At 50.2% G+C, this 16,948-nt stretch overlaps 1 protein-coding gene and 1 long non-coding RNA gene across 3 annotated transcripts in view; one reads left to right on the top strand and one right to left on the bottom strand.

Moving 5' to 3' along the window:
* Positions 1–13,254, top strand: part of GRIN2C (glutamate ionotropic receptor NMDA type subunit 2C) — a 50,097-nt gene extending 36,843 nt beyond the window's left edge. For both annotated transcript variants that reach the window (XM_073310748.2, XM_073310749.2), the window contains exons 8-13: positions 2,878–3,003; positions 5,194–5,423; positions 6,650–6,810; positions 8,451–8,638; positions 9,762–9,994; positions 11,015–13,254. In XM_073310748.2, the coding sequence (XP_073166849.1) occupies positions 2,878–3,003; positions 5,194–5,423; positions 6,650–6,810; positions 8,451–8,638; positions 9,762–9,994; positions 11,015–12,586 (2,510 nt within the window). In that variant the 3' untranslated portion in view covers positions 12,587–13,254. The remainder of the gene's footprint in view (positions 1–2,877; positions 3,004–5,193; positions 5,424–6,649; positions 6,811–8,450; positions 8,639–9,761; positions 9,995–11,014) is intronic.
* Positions 13,125–16,651, bottom strand: LOC144929442 (uncharacterized). Its single transcript, XR_013634674.1, has 2 exons — positions 14,262–16,651; positions 13,125–13,357 (listed from the first exon to the last, which is right to left on the bottom strand). It is a non-coding gene; the product is annotated as an uncharacterized LOC144929442 (long non-coding RNA).
* Between the last annotated feature and the right edge of the window lie 297 nt (positions 16,652–16,948).

Genomic DNA, 16,948 nt, shown 5'->3' with positions numbered 1-16,948 from the left:
TGGGATTGCAGGAGAAATGTACAGGCTCCCCGGCACTGCATAGTAGAGTGTATCTGCTACAGAGGGAGCCAATGTCACCACCTTCACTGGAGGACAGATAGCTCAGTGTCAGGACACTGGGGTGAGCTTATGGAGTCAGAGAAGCAACAAGCCACTGTGGCTCGCCCCCCTTCAGAGAAGTGTTGCTGTTCCCTAACTCCCCCAACTCCAGCCGAGTAGCCCTCTCTGATTTCAGTTACTTGAAGAATCAGGCCCCTGGACTTTAACTCTCTGCAGTTTTCAGATCTGGGCCTTCTCTTCCTACTGCACAGTCATCTCCGCAGAAAATGTGTGTAGGAGAGCTAAGCCCAGGGGAAGCCAGGGTCAAAGGTTCCTCCTTCCACCCTCCCCACCCTCTCGCTTGCCCAGCTCCCTCCACATGCTAATGAAATGCATCTGATGCCATCAGATAAAGGTTTTCTCCTCCCTGACAGGGAAGGACACACTGACAAATGGGCCTTTTCTGCTGTATTTTGAGGGCCTGAATTAATCCCATCCTTCAGCCTGCCCTTTAATGACAGAGCTCTATCATTCTGGGTGTTTGCTGCTGTCACCCAGCAACTGCCACTGTCTCTTCCACTTGGTCTCTCTCTGCCTTGAGTGCCTCTTTCTGTTCACACCTCTTCCTGCCTTCTTGATGTCTTTGTCTCTCTGTCCCTCTCTTAGTGTCTCCTCTTAGATTCATACATATTAAGGTCAGAAGGGACCATTATGATCATCTAGTCTGACCTCCTGCACAACGCAGGCCACAGAATCTCACCCACCCTCTCCTGCGAAAAACCTCACCTATGTCTGAGCTATTGAAGTCGTCAGATCGTGGTTTAAAGACTTCAAGGAGCAAAGAATCCTCCAGCAAGTGACCTGTGCCCCATGCTACACAGGAAGGCGAAAAACCTCCAGGGCCTCTTCCAATCTGCCCTGGAGGAAAATTCCTTCCCGACCCCAAATATGGCCATCAGCTAAACCCTGAGCATATGGGCAAGATTCACCAGCCAGATACCAGCAAAGAATTCTCTGTAGTAACTCAGATCCCACCCCATCTAACATCCCATCACAGGCCATTGGGCCTATTTACCATGAATATTTAAAGATCAATTAATTGTGTCTTCTTTTGTGTCTGCCTTGTTCTTTCTCCACATCCCGTTCTCTCCCTCTCTCTGTTCCTTTTTGCCTCTCCCTCTCTCATAGAATATCAGGGTTGGAAGGGACCTCAGGAGGTCATCTAGTCCAACCCCCTGCTCAAAGCAGGACCAATCCCCAACTAAATCATCCCAGCCAGGGCTTTGTCAAGCCTGACCTTAAAAATTTCTAACGAAGGAGATTTCACCACCTCCTTAGGTAACGCATATCTCTATATATCTCTGCCCTGGCTCAGTAAATTTAATAAGGTATCTGATGTATTTTGCCCCTTTTTCTGTTGGTGAATTTTTCAGCCACGAGATTGCTGATTTGTCTGGAAGTCTTTCCTGAACAATTTCTGCAAATAATCATTCTCAATCTGCAGCTGATGTGAGAGCAATTCCTTCCAAGTATTGGCTTCCTGAGCTGTTTTGACTGGACGTGTAGGTTACACGGCATGTTTCTGTTCCCTGGCTGGATTAAAGTAACTCTTAGGATCAGGTTTTTGGTGTGAATACTCGTGATTACAACTTCAAAATTCACTTTTCAATCATGTTCTGCAATATCCACTTAAAATGTTTTGTTTCCACAAATGTTCTTGCCTGGAACCTCATTCACTGATGAGAAAATGAACACAAACAGGATGTGAACACTGTCTCTGAATGCATCATTTATTCAAAACAAATATTCATGGACATATGTTTGCAATGTTCACCCAATTCTAACCTCAGCCTTGCACGATTCTATTCCACTCAGATTAATCTTAGATTGTGAACTCCTTTTGTTCTGTCTTTGTACAGCACCTAGCACAATGGGACCCTGGTCCTTGAGTAGGGCTCCTAGGTCCTACCGTAACACAAATAATAAACAATACTTAAGGCCCTACTTGAATCACAGGATGATTGTCCAAAAATTGCAGCTGAGTTGGGAGAAGCCATGGAAAATCATGGAAAAGTAATAATGGACCTTATTACTGCAGATACTTTCCCACTATTTTCTGCCATCAGCTGCCCTGGGCGCTCACTGTCAAATTGCAGCGGAAGCCTAATATTGTGGGATCCACAATATCGCAAATGAAGTAGGGCCTTAACAATACTACTACAAATAAACATAGACCTGTTACCGGGGGTGGATACTACTTGAAAACTTTTTGACAGGTGAGTAATGTCTCATTAGTTTTTCCTCTGTCACTCTATTATGATCAGGGCAGGTGAGTAGATTTTGTGCTTTGGCTGGTAAATTTTCATGATGGTTTTACACGGCTGGTTTCTCTCTCTCCCAGCCCCCCTTGGCTAATTTCTCAACCTGCTTACATCAGGTCTGAATTTAGCTCTTTTTGTGAGTGAGACTCTCCCTTTTACTTCCCTCTTTCTCCCACTCTGAGTTACTTAATAAATAGCAAGACAGGACTATTTAGCGTGTGCTCAGTCTATAGATGAGGACACCCAGTAGCTATCGGGCATCTTTCAGTGTAATCCCGATGCCCTTTAGATCCAAGGGCACTAATAGGATCACCACAAATGTATTGTGCTGGGAAGGGTATATCTGTCTCTATAGGGTCGCATGATCCTGCGTGAAGCTTGAGGGGGTTTTCCCCTTAGCCTCTAGGTTTAGGTCCTGCTGTATTACTCGGTGGGAGGGTCCAGTCACCTATAGTGCCACACGCATGGGGCCAGGTGCAGCACAGCTGGAGTTGACTGCCTCCCTCTTGCCTTGCAGAGCCCTACAGCCCGGCGGTGTGGGTCATGATGTTCGTGATGTGTCTCACTGTGGTTGCCATCACTGTCTTCATGTTTGAATATTTCAGCCCCGTCGGCTACAACCAGAATCTAACCAGCGGAAAAAGTAAGTTGCTTAAAGGAACTATGAGCAAATGTTGTGCAATGGGATGGAGCCCTTTGTCACAAGCATCCCCTTTGCCCTTGATGAGCCCTGCTTTATGAGAGTGAAGGCACCATAATAATTCCATGGGAACGGGTCTGGATTGTTACAGCCCCTCATGTCCTGGGGAAGCATGGGCTCATCCCAGGGTCATGTTTCCAGCCATATCCGTGGATTAAAGTGAGCAGGGTGTGTGGAAACTGATTCCCAGCCTCTTTCAGCAGAGCTTCAGCCTTTGCAAAGCAGACCCCAACCTCCATCAGCAGGTCCGCAACCACTCCCCAGCCTCTGTTATTGGGGGAGTCTTCCTTTCCTCAGCAGGGCCTCTTTGCCTAGCACCAGGTACCAAAGTGGTGCCTCCAGTGTCTTCCACTTCAACATCAACATGGGGAACTGAAAAGCCATAAAATACCCCTCCCCCTAACTGTGCACATGCTTCCATCCCCTCCCCGATTGCTCTGCAATACAGGATGCCAGCTGGAGATTCCTCGGGCCACTTCAAGTTGACATGGGATTTTTGCCAATGCCCATTGTGGATATAGGTTCATAAATTCCAAGGCCAGAAGGGTCCATTGTGACCATCTAGTGAATCCAATTTCTTCCAGACCTGCGGTGGCTGTCACCAGCAGGACCAATCAGCCTATGACTATGCTGTCTGCTCTAGCTAAGAGCTCCCACATCCGAGCTAGCTGGGGAGATTTTTCTCACATTTGTTTTGAGGAGCTGTCAGCCCCAGGCCAGGGTACCATCTTTGCCCTTGATGAATGTTCGTTAAAGCATATCCATCCTGACAGGTGCATAATGAAAATGCTTCTTGAAGCAGCATCAATGACTCCCCTGTGCACTCCAGGACCAAATCTCTCCCTGCTCTAGTTTCAGAGACCCTCAACAGTTTCTCAGTGTCGACCTTGGAGGGTTTGCCGTTCAGTCAGGGATCAGACACTGGGAGGAAAGAAGAGAGTCAGAAGGAAGCTGGTATCTACCAGGAGAGAATAGCCTAGAGCCCACAGTAAAAATACACAATCATTTGGAAGATGAAAGCTAAAAATAGAACAAAGGCTCCAGCAGAACTCAGCCAGCCAGAACCCTGCCGCTCTCACCAGAGAGCGCTGGTTTGGTCTTGAATCTCGTGCCTCATTTCTCATTTTGGCTCCTTCTTTCCCCCAGTTTTAATTTTTTGGTACATTGTTGGGAGGTGGTAGGGAAGCAAAATGCATTTCCATTCCACTCTCTCTAGCAACCATGCCGCTATTTCTGAAGGTGAAGTCAGAAAAGCTGCTATGTAATAGGTCTCTGTCTCTGTGCTGAAGGCCAGTCTTGGAGCCTCACCAGAAATGGGTCTGGCAGATTTCCTTCACAGCCCAGCCAGAACCTGCCTAGGCCACATACCCTGTCCTGGCAAGATTCTTCTCTCTTTCTTACCAGGACTTTGGAAGAAAACAAGCACCAAAGAATCTCTACCAGGTTTTCTATAAGACTCAGTGCCTGGATGCTGCAAGGACTGGTGCTATAGCAATATCTACAACAGATTAGATGTTGGGACAGACACAGAGCATCTCAGCACGAGCATGTTGGGAGAAGTTCCGTGTTCAGACCAACTCCTGTTAAGACAGAACCGGTGCTTGTTGGGACAGGGCCCTGAGATATTTTAGTTTTAGGTGCACAGCCAGCTTTTAATTGGCTCCACTCAATAAAGCAGGTAGATCTTTACATTAATAGGGAATCTCTGACAGTCATTTGAAGGTCCCTGAAACACAGCCAGACTCACCTGCTCCATGTTAGGGGTAGGATGTGGGCCCAGAAAGGGTTACCCTTTTTGTGGTGTCTGGGCTTCAGGCAATACTTCCTCTCTCCATATACCGAACCCACCAATGAATGCAGGAATTAAGGAAGAAAAAAAAATAACTTTCCCCAAAAGCAAACCCGGGACCACGTTGTTTGGTGGTGAGTTACAAGTGTAAAATGGCAGCAGCATAACTGGAAAGCCCATTTATCTACAGCTCAAGGCTAAAAGGCAGGAGGAATTGTCCCTAATCCTTTTCCAGGAAACATAAGTTGGGACAGCAGCATGCCTGAGGTTGGAGACGTGTTGTTTATCAAAAGGCCCAGGTTCATTCCAAGCTACCCAAAGCCTCTCTCCTTTTCTCTTCCCAGAGTCCGGCGGGCCCTCCTTCACCATTGGCAAATCTGTCTGGCTGCTGTGGGCCCTGGTCTTTAATAACTCGGTGCCCATTGAGAATCCAAAAGGCACCACAAGTAAGATCATGGTGCTGATCTGGGCCTTCTTCGCAGTGATCTTCCTGGCCAGTTACACAGCTAACCTGGCAGCCTTTATGATCCAGGAGCAATATATCGACACTGTCTCTGGGCTGAGTGACAAGAAGGTGAGGAGGGCTTGCAGAAAATAACCACAGTTTGGGAGAGGAAGCATGGGGGGATAACCATGGCTGGGTATAGAACACACACAGTGGGTAGGGTGAGTACATTAGGTTAACCAAGTAAGGACTGAAGAGAGCTAACCTACTTTGCCTTCTGAACAAGTCAGGCTTCCATAGCATGGATTGCTGGTGGATACCAACAATAAGGAGCAATGTGTAGAATCTATTAAGGGTGGTTATTGCTTACTCTGAATGTGTGTGCCTCAGTCTGACATCTGTGACATCCCTCCGCGGCAGAGAGGGACTAGGAGCCCAGGGTGTACATCCTGGGCAGGATGAATATGGTGGGATAAGTGTGCGCTGAGAGGGTAAGGCGAGTGGATGGGGTTAGGGCACTATTCCAATGATGGTTATGTTGAAGATGAGGAGTTTAATGAAATCACAGTCTTGAGGGAGGGGAGAACTCCTTTGCCTAAGGTTGAACAGACTTGAAGGCTGAATGGTTGGAGTGTGGAGCGGAGGGGGAAGGAACAGAAAAGAGGCTGAGAGAAGTAACCTGGGAGAAACCAAGATGGAGAGCTAGCAGAGTGACCAGCAGAGAGAGACTGAAACCAAAGAACAGAGCAGAGAAGGGGGAGCAACATTCTAATGCAGAACCTGACTTTTGTGTGCCCACCACAGCATACAGGTATTGCCCACAGAGGTCAATAGGAGATGCTTGTGTGCTGTGGTAGAAGTGGACCCAGTCCCTTCTCCTCTCCACTAATCCAGGCTCTTGCTAACAGAGCACAGGCAGGCCTCCAGCTAGGAACACCTATTAATAAACCTAATGCCTTTGGGGGGCAAGTGCCAGGAAATAGGGTTCCTACACTCAGTGGCTAGGGTGTGTGGGACCAAGGGTCACGAGGCCTGGGTTTGATTCCCAGCTCTCCCATGGACTTGTGCCACTTTGGCCAAATCAAACTAATTTTGACAAAGTGGGAAACTTTTTGTGGCAGCAACATCCCACTTTTCAGCCAGCGCTGGTGCTGATACAGGTTGATAGTGACAAGGTGGGAATAGATAGAAGGGATAGAAATGGAGTGGAAGCTGGGCTCAAGGTGAGGGTGAAAACACAGCCTGGTTCTATCACTGGGCTAAGTGGAAAATCCAAGAGGAGGCCTGGAGCACAGTGCTGGGCTTGTTTGTTGGACCAGGCACTTGATTATTGTTCATGGTGATTGCTGTTCTAGTTCCAGAGGCCCCAGGAGCAGTATCCCCCGTTCCGCTTCGGCACCGTTCCCAATGGCAGCACGGAGAGAAACATTCGGAGCAACTATCCAGATATGCACACGCACATGATGAAATACAACCAGCGCTCGGTGGAAGACGCCCTGACCAGCCTCAAAATGGGGTACGTCTCCCTTTAAGAGCAACTCTTCTGAAACAGGAGTGCACCTCCATAGCTGGAGCGTGCGCAGGCTTCTACCCCCAAAATGCCTGGGCTGGGGCAGGAAGGGACTGTCATTCTGTATTTACATGATCAGAAACGTGGGGGGATGGAGATTAAGTCAGATTAACTTGCCTGACTTTAGGAGCCTGCTCCAGCTAAGAGCTCCCACCACCTAACACAAGCATACAGGGCCAAGTCCTCCACTGCTGTGAAGGGGTGGAGCTCCACAGAAGTAAAGAAGGAGCTGTCCCAAGATCTCCATCCAGCACTTGGTGTGTGCGCGTTTTCGATAGCAAATCAAGTAATTTAAGAATGCCCCATCCCTTTGCATAATAGTGTTTAGCTTTCAAAGGGGATGAGCGGGTAGGAAGCTAGGGGGTGAGAGAGAGACACATCAGGTAAGAAATCCACCCTCTCTTTGAGTAATCTCCTGAGTACATATTCCCTCCCAGCACTGCCATCTTCCAGATGAGAGGGCAGACTGAGGTCCTGACCGCTTGTGGTCCTTACTGAGCCTATAGCACTTCTCATGAGCACAGGCTGCCAAAGTTTAGCTCAGGCTTGTCTACACAGCGGCACTGCCGTACCACTTCACCGTTTCAGTGCAGACACCACCTATGCCAAGATGCAGGGTTTTCTCATCAGCGTAGGTAATCCACTTCCCCGAGAGGCAGTAGCTAGGTTGACAGAAGAATTCTTCCGTTGACCTAGCGCTGTCTACACTGGGACTTTGGTCACGTGAATTATGCTGCTCAGGGGTGTGGCTTTTTTACACCCCTGACCGCTATAGTTAAACCGACCTCATTGTCTAGTGTAGACCAGGCCTCTGACGATTACAGGCTGTTCAGCTGAGGATATGTCTACACTGCTGTCAGAGGTGTGACTGCAGCACATCTCTCTCCCCTGAATAACAATAGCAGTGAAGCCATGACCCAATGACTGTACAAGTCTGCCTGGGACCTTGGGTATGTAACTCTAGCAGCTAGCCCTTACTCCCACAGCTTCATTATGATTGTTCTTCAAACTAGCCAGATCAAAGCTAGCGTCGGGGAATGTCTACACATACTGCCGTCATATCTCTGATTACAGTGTAGACATCCCCTAGATCACCTCTTCGATTTCAATGGAGGAGAGGGTTCCCCTCACTTTGTGTCCTAAATTGTTGTATAGTGTTGCTCTGTGATGTTAAACAGATGCCACCTTTTACCCCAGAGATTGCACACCACTGAAAGGCAGCCAAGTGATCTGTATAGATATGTCACTGCCTTTAAAATAATATTGGCCTGAGGAAAGCATTTTGTTGGGGGTAGCCTTCTCCCATTTGGGGCATTGGGAGCCCACACTCTAGTTGAGTCTGGGCTTCTTGACAATATAGCTGCTGAGCCTCAATACCATCAGCAGCTCCTCCTTGTTTAGAAAGGGAAGCGTCCAAGTTTCCTCCCCGGCTGTTTGAGATGAGATGTTGAATCCAAAGCTCTGTGGATACTCTGTTTCTTCCCTTCCTGGTATCTCCTTATCCTTATCCTTTCCCTGCCCCAGCCGCTCCCTTCCCATCTCCTCTGTTGCCGTCCTTGCCCTGAACTCTCTCTGCTTGATTCCAGGAAGCTGGACGCCTTTATCTACGATGCCGCTGTGCTGAATTACATGGCTGGCAAGGACGAGGGCTGCAAGCTGGTGACCATCGGCAGTGGGAAGGTCTTTGCTACCACCGGCTATGGCATTGCTCTGCAGAAGGATTCCAAGTGGAAGAGGCCGATTGACTTGGCCCTTCTGCAGTTCCTGGGAGACGGTGGGTATTTCTTTCCCTGCTCAGCGCTGGGGAGCGGTGTCCCTCCTCTGACTGGGTGACAGTGTTAGCCTAGCCCTTCCCGTCTTGTACTTCTTTCCTTGCAAAGCTGGGGAAACCGCGTTACCCAAGAATCAGACACGCACAAAGGTGGCTCTCCTATCTCTCACCTTCCCTTACTTGCTTGATCTTCCGTTTTTTCCTCTCCTTTCTTTCTCTCGCACAAACATGCTGCTGTTTTATTTTAAAATGTATTTATCTGTTAAAACTGGAAGAGGATCAGACAGTCCATCAAAACCAGCACATATGTTGTGAATTAACCCAGACATCTAGGGCTCCATCCCTGTAATCTAGGGGCCAGATCCTCAGCTGGTGTAAATGTAAACCATCTGGGAATCCTGGCCCTAGCTTTCTCCTCCGCCTGCCACATGGAAGTCATCTATGGCACGCAACTTTGAATCTCCTGGTCTCCTGGTACCTTAGGAAGCCCCAGCTGGACTCTGTGTAGTCAAGCAGTCAGTCCGTGGTCTGCGCTGTGCATTAGGGGAAGCATCAAGAAGTATTCAGAAAGCTGTTCTTTTCTGTCAGGTTGTTTGTGGTTAACTTTCAATTGGGCCCAGCCCCTCCTGGACATTATTCTCTCTGCAATCTGTCTTCCCGCTAATAGGCAATAAACCTCTCCTGGCAGCTTTGAGATCTTAAGTGATCTGTGTGCAAAGTATAAAGGCATGGGCGGGGGAGAGGAGCAGGACGTTCAGGAGTAAAATGTAACAGAGTTAAGGAGGGGAGGAGAGGGGGGGGAAAGAGGCAGATCACGACAGAGGAAGGGAATTATGGGGAGAAGAGATGGGTGTGAAGGGGAAGAAATTAAGAAGTCGGAAAAAGGCTATCACATGTCCAAATCCAGGAGTGTTTGGTGAAGGCACAAACTGGGGAGAAATCCTAAAGGCTGAATAGAGGACAATTCTGTTAATAACTTCTGGGATGCAGTGAATTTTTTTTCTGCTCCTAAAACAACGTAGACATCAGACTGTGAAGTGAGAGGGTTGGTCCCTCACGCTGCAGGGGCACAGGAAGCTCCTGACTAGAATCTCAGTCTGTCCCTCTGTGTGTAACTGTTTCCCAGGGGAAACCCAGAAACTGGAGACCGTGTGGCTGTCGGGGATCTGCCAGAATGAGAAGAATGAGGTGATGAGCAGCAAGCTAGACATTGACAACATGGCCGGGGTCTTCTACATGCTGTTGGTGGCCATGGGGTTGAGCCTGCTGGTCTTTGCCTGGGAGCACCTGGTATATTGGAAACTACGCCACTCTGTCCCCAAGTCGCACAAACTTGACTTCCTTCTGGCCATAAGCAGGGTGAGTGCCTTCCCCACACGTTTCCACTACGTAATCATGTTCCCCCTAAGTCACTCTTTATTGATCTTATTTATTCAGGAGGGGCTAGTTTGTCACCAGGAGTAAGGCTGAGTGGATGTGTCTGGTAATGGGATGCTGAGTATTTTGCCTCTAGGTTACTGATCAGAATATGGCAGGAGGGAGGAAGCTTGTGCTGCCCACACAGTGTCAGTGTTCTGTGGATAAAAACAAGCCTCTTGTCTGAAGGGCTGTGGGGTTCTCTGATGGGAGCCTTTTCCCAGCCCTAAATTCATATGAAACAATCGAGCACCAATTAAAAGCGCATCAAGGAAATGAATAATGAATGGATGCACCAGTTCCTGGCCTTGTTACTTTCACATTCCCAAGCCAAGACAGCTTATTGCACGTGAAATGCCTTGAGTTTAGTATATGGCTTGTGCTCCAGCAAGCTCTCACCTCATCTGGTGTGAAACCAAAGTTAATGGGCGTGCTGTTCGAAGCGAGGCTGATGAGCGAATGGGAGAACTGAGGGAAAGACTAAGTTCTGGGTTTGTCTAGGCAGGAGGAACTCTAGAGCACCATCGTGGAGGTATGCTTGTTGGCCGGGGATGGATGGTTCTCTGCCCTCAAGCTCCACTGCTGATCAAAGCGCTTGTTCTGGAGATGAGTCCGCTAGGTCACTAGTGGGAGGAAACTATTCTAAAAAGGGAAGATGTTTGGAATCATGGTGTTTGGAAGTAATGCAGAGATCTTGGCACAGTAGACGATATTCCTGGCCTACAGCAATGTGATCTCAGGCCAGTCCTGGGCTGCTCTCCATCTCAACTATGGATGTTTATCATTGTTCTGTAGTATTTATCTGCTTTATCCTACATGAACATAGAGCTTGTACATGAGGGATTGCCCTGGCTCATCCCTTCCCAGGACCCAAGGCGCACTGATTTATTATTCTTCATCTCCCTCCCTGTGTCCCCTGCACTCAGGGTTGCTCTGGCCACATTTTCTCTCTCTGCTTTTCAGGGCATTTATAGCTGTTTCAGTGGAGTCCAGAATCTGGAGAGCCCTGTTCGTGTTCGTACTCCCGACGTCACCGCTAACTCTGCCCAAGCCAATGTGCTGAAGATGCTGCAGGCTGCCAAGGACATGGTGTCAACAGCCAGTGTTGGGAGCTCCCTTGAGAATGCCACACGCACCATCGAGAACTGGACAAACCAGAGTGAAAACCTCCAGACCACGTTCTCCCTTAGAACTCCTCAGCTTGTTGTCCAGAACACCAGTGTGTCCAACAGGCCACCCTACTCCTCCAATGTGGCTGCAACAGAGAAGCTTGGGAGGGACTGTGCCCAGAGGGCTGTTCCACCACCCATCCCTGCTCCTCAACAGCCCTTTGTGGATTCCAGGCTGCCAGCTAATGAAAACTGGAGGGCGGTAAATGAGCAACCTCCAGTACTTCACCCCCTAAAGTTTAGAGGAAGCTATTCTGGGGATAAAGTTCTTCCAGGTTCCACCATGGGTGGCTTTCCGCACCTCCTGGTGAGGACCATGCTTCCATCCCATTTTGGGAGCCACATGCCCCTGGGAAACCACCTGAGCACTCCCCTCTCACCACTGAAAACTCAAAGGGAGCTTCCCCTCCCAGACATCTACAAAGAGCACAAGCACCTTGTGCCCAGGGGAGAGGGAAAGGAGAAGCTTCCACCAAATGTCCACCTGGTATATGGGGAAGGAGGACACAGGGACCCAACCCAGCTGGCAAAGTTGTTCTCCACTTCCGAGAAGAACCCTTTCTTGCCTCCTGACTGCATGAACAGCTCCTTCTCAAAAGCCGACAGGCCTTGCAGACGCTTAGCTACTGTGTTCAGGGAACCAGAACCAGTGGAGCTACCTTTTCTGGGCAAGGAGAAGCTGAACAGAAGAGCCAGCCTGCTGAGGTCTGCCTGGGAGCAGAACGAGAAGTGCCGTTCCCTAGGCATCCGGAGATATGACGGCAAGTCTTCCACCCGAGGGGACGTGCCAGATCTCTTCCCCAAAGCTGGTGTGGCACTGAGGCAGACACCAATGTACTATCCCACGGAAGCCCTCAGGTCCAGTGCTATGTGCAAAAGAAAACATGTGGAGGCAAACTCCCGACTCCCTTGGAAAGCCCAGCGGTTCCTGCACCCTCAGGCAGTGAGGCTGCCCTCTTACGGGGAGGCGTGCCTGCAGAACGCCACTGGCGTGCACCGGGCCTCCTCCACCGTGGTGCACAAACAGTACGCCTACATGAACTCCTATATGAACCTGCCTATGTACTTGGGGCGGCTTTACCAGGGGCCTCCCCCGCTCTGCGAACACTCCAAGACCAGCCAGCGCTGTGTCACTCGGGCTCCCTGGGCACCCAGGAGCAGGGACTACTTGATCCAGGAGGACAGCCGGAGGACCATGTACTTTGACAGCGTGTACAGAGACTGTACAGAGCGAAGCAGAGCAGAGCCGTCCTTCCTCCAGATGGTCAATACGGAGAGGAGGGACCTCCTGGCAGCCCAGAGAATGAACAGTCCTTGTGCTGCCCGGTCCTGGAGACGAATCTCTAGCCTTGAGTCCGAGGTGTGAGGGTAGAGAGGGGGGCAGGGTTAGGGCTATCGTTACTTGGCCTATATCCACGTTACTGCTGTCACACACCATCTGGAGATAACAGATTCAGGTGTGACTCCTGGGGATTGATCCCATAAGGGAGGCTCTCAAATCTGTCCATGAGTTTCTCCTGCTCTTTGGCACCAGCAGGAAGATGGACCAAAAAATAATAAAGCCACAGCTATTTGATACGGGGCACAAACCTAACTGTAGAAGGCACTTTAATGTGTGAATTCTGAAGTCTTCCATTTCCTGGGCACTGTGACTTCGCATGGGCAGTGCGATGCTCTTGGTTGTGTCTTGTCCAATTGAAATGCTCAGTCATCTGTGGCTCGCTATAAAGTATCCAGTACAATGCCAATCATTTATTTTTGGTTCCAGTGAACTTGGGGCGCATGCCCACAGCTCTGCTCTCTGTGAAAAGATGGGGACATCTTCCAGCCCTGCTCCCCACCCCACAACTGTGACTGTCTGGCTTCTAAAGCTGCACTGCTTTATATGGTCCGCTAATGAATGGGGACCACACCAGGGACAGGAACACCCACATTCCCTAGGATAGTTTCAAGACTTTCCTTCACATGTTGGTTTCTTAAAGTGAAAAGTCACAATGCCATGCCCAGGTGATTAAAGAGACATTTTAAATCTTATTTCTCTATTTCTGCCATCATTCTGAACCAAACTCAGGGTTATTTTTGCCAAGGTTTCTACTGATATCTAACATGCAGAGAGCCGCCTTTTCATCCGGAAGACCTGCAAATGGTTAAGTAAATGAGTCAGATTCTCAGCTTGTGCAAATCAGCTGAGTTCTATTGAAATCAGTGGATTTACTCTGGTTTACTCATGCACGCAAGCTGAGGCTCCAACTAGAATCCTGCACATGAGTCTCTCCCGCCAGGCCCTTGGGCCTGCACCTACCTCCACTGACTTCAGGAGCAGGGATAAAGTCTATGGTTTCCTGGGGGAGGGTGTGTGTGAAATGGTAAGTGGGATACGATGTGGTAGCTGTCCAACAGGAAGCTGTGCCAGAGGTGCTGTCTTTCTGAGTTGTCAGGGGGTGCTCTGCCCCGGCTCCGCCCCCTGCTCCGAGTGTGCCCCACCCTGGCTCCTCCCCAGCCCCTCCTGCATGGGGCTGAACAGTTGATCACAGGTGGGCAGGAGGTGCTGGGGGAGGAGCTAATGTAGCGGGGGACTGCTGGGGGGGCGGGGGAGAGTGTGCTCCAGCCCTGGAGCACCCATGGAGTTGGCGCCTATGAGCTGTGCAATAGTGTTGCTGGGTGCGACTTGCCAGATCTGGGCTCACTTGGTAAATCTGCCGTACGGGGAACTTCCCTGGAGATGCTACACTCGCTGATGGATGGGTTTTTAACTCCGTGTAAATCCTCACAGGCACAGTCTATTTGCCCGGGTTTGGTTAACATGATAATTCAGTCCAGCCCCTGCCTGGCCTTTTTTCACACCCAAACAAAGCTTGATGTGAGGAGAGTTGAGCTGTTGAATAGAAATCAGGAGAAGTGTATTTAATTTAACTCCAAAGTGTTTGGAAAAAGCCCTTTGCTATTCTGTATCTTATTTCTATTAACTCCCTTGTGTTCAGTCACTTGGTCTCATTATAGTCACAGCAGGATCAAAGGCCTCAGGAGGAGACATCACCTACCTGCTAATTTTTCATTTACTGTCACAAGAGAGCCAGGGCTTGGCCTGACTAATGTGTTTCCTCATTTGCCTTCTCTCGCTGAGCTGCCACCTCTCCCAGTCCTGTGTGTAGCGGGAGCAGAGAAACCCGACTCTGGCAAAAGAACAGAGAGGGGTTTTGTGCGGGAAGAGATCACGGCTGCTGCCCTGCCCTGGGGCTGCTGCTGGAATGAAGATGCTTCAGGCCTAGTCTCATCCCTGCCTCCGTGTGGCTCGTGTACTAACCTCAAATGTTGTATCTACAGCAACTAGCAGGCAGGCTTTCCAGCACAGCAGCTGCACAAGGAGCCCAACTCATCTTCCTGGACATAATAAATGCAGCTACTACTTAGCCCTCTTCAGCACTCGATCCTGGTGCCCTTTCCTGGGCAGAGAGGGGGGGGTGTCACAGTAAGTCACTGGCAGAGGTGGGACTAGAACCCAGGAGTCCTAGCTCCCACTCCTCAACTAGAGTGCAGCTGCTTTCAAAAACATGGGGAACATTCAGAATCACACCAATTTATTTTTCTCTTGCTGATCTGTCTATTAGGCAAAGGGAACTGTAAGGAATCCTTCCCCTGGAGGGGTGTGGCTTGATGTCTGCATGGGCAGAGGTGGGCTTTTTTTATGCCATGCATCGGTGTGGGCATGTGCCCTCTTAGCAAGGGATTTACAGAGCCCTGGTCAGGTAAATCAAGCGTGTCTCTTCCCCCCCCTCCTGCCCCACCCCTTCTCCAGTAAACACACATGTCAAAATGCCAGGGTAGCGACTGGGAACTTGTGGGCCCTGCACTTGTTCTCCTACCTGAGCCTACGGCCAGTTAAATATAACAAAATGAAATTAGCTCAGGGAACGAATGTGCAGACAAATTCAGTGCTGTGAAGGAAAAGTATAGGATTAATACAAGCCTCTAGGATTTATGGGACATGAAATTAAATAACCATTGCTGGCAATTGAACTTTGGCTGAGGGCCTGAGCTCTCTGCCTGCTCTAGCCTACGTTCCTTGCTCCAGGCCATGCTGCGCTGCCTGGGCTCCCTCCCCTAGGACCTGAACCAGGAGTAAATAACATTTCATTAACTGCCCTTGCGTACAGCTCCTGAGCCATCAGAAGGTACACACACACTGAAGCCAAGAGGAGATGTTCTGTTTGGGATTGTTTGCTAGGTTCCCAAGCAGGGTTGTTGTCTTCCTGCCAGATCTCCCCACCATGCTCCCAGGAGCAGCCGCCAGAGTCTTCTGACCTGAAACTGCCCATGTTTCATTTTTTGTTAAAAATCAATTGCACGGGGGGTTGCAGCCAGCTGAAGTGGTTATTTGTACTGGCCACTCAAGGTTCTTTTCCTGGGCAAGGGTGCAGAGCTGCTCGGGCCAGGCAGAGGGGAAAAGGGTAGCAGTGCCTGGGTGAACCTCTGCCCCTACTGAAGTGACTGACTAAACCTCACGAGCGGTGGCATTCGCTCTGGCTTCAGGTTTTTTGAAGTACAGGTGGTGCTGGAGAGGTTACAGCCCTGCTGCCTGTGGCCCGGTTCTCAGCTGCCCTGGGCCCAGAGAAGAGGTGTCAGGGGCTCCCTGAGAATACCCTTGGGCCAGAAGGCTTTGCCAGCCCCTGGTGCAGGAGCAGAATAGGCTGTGCTGTTGCTATCATCTCCAGCCGGGGGCCCTGGGAAGCTGAGGGAGCGAGAGCAGCTGTGAGGGCCTGGTCACAGGATCAAGGGACCGCCAAGGTCTCTCAAAGATGCTTTTCTCCTGTTCCCGCCTGAGAGAGAAGAGCAGAATAACCGTCAATCACTCCCTGCAAGTCTGTTGCCCCGCAGAACAAGTTGACTATAAGCACCCTCTACTCTGCCGCTAGGTCACTGTCCTGCCCTGAGGGGACATCCACCTAGCTATGCTCCTTCAGGCCTTGGCCTCTGGCGAAACCACCCACCAGAGCCATGGTAGGGTCTGGCCCTTGGAGCTGTGGACAGGTGGGAATGGGAGTGACGGCACTTTGGTTCTGTACATGGTACCAAGGGGAGCCTGGGGTTGGCGCTGTGCTATGAAAGGTGATCAACCAGGCATCAGCTGGTAATGAGTGTCACAGGTATAGAATGTAAGTCAAGTCCAGAATGGACCATCAGATCACCTAGTCTGACGGCCTGGTATCGCAGGCCACTAAACCCCACCCAGCAGCTGCACACTAAACCCAACAACTGAACCTAGACCACAGCAGACTAGCCTATTAGGTGCCACAGGGCTGTTGGCTCACCTCTCCGCAGCTGGATGAGGCTCAAGACTGTTTCTCTAAAAACCCCAGCTCCCGACCCTGGCACGCCTTACAGTCAGTCTGACACAGTAGAGGCAGCCAGCCTGAAGAAGACAGGGCACGAGAGAACAGGACGGCGGCGCTGGCCAGCACGTTGCCACTGGTAAGGGGGAGGCGCAGCCGGCTCAGAGAGAATTACGCCAATCAAATCTTGTGGTCACAAGGGCCGGGGTTGCTGTGGCAATGGCGTCATTGGATAAATAAGATGCCAGCCTGCGCAGCTTACAATAAACTCTTAGTGTCAGGCTGACGCACGGTGACGTTGCAGGGCTAGGCCATGGCGCTGTTAAGGGGGCTCCTGCTAGCCAGCTTGTGTGAGCTGGCCTTACCAAATGAGTCGTGCTGCTGAAGGCGCTGGCCTA

The sequence above is a fragment of the Lepidochelys kempii genome, chromosome 14 (assembly GCF_965140285.1).
Source record: "Lepidochelys kempii isolate rLepKem1 chromosome 14, rLepKem1.hap1, whole genome shotgun sequence".
Classification (NCBI taxonomy): Eukaryota; Metazoa; Chordata; order Testudines; family Cheloniidae; genus Lepidochelys; species Lepidochelys kempii.
Note: the sequence above shows the minus strand (reverse complement) of the source record. Positions and strands in the feature narration are given on the sequence as shown.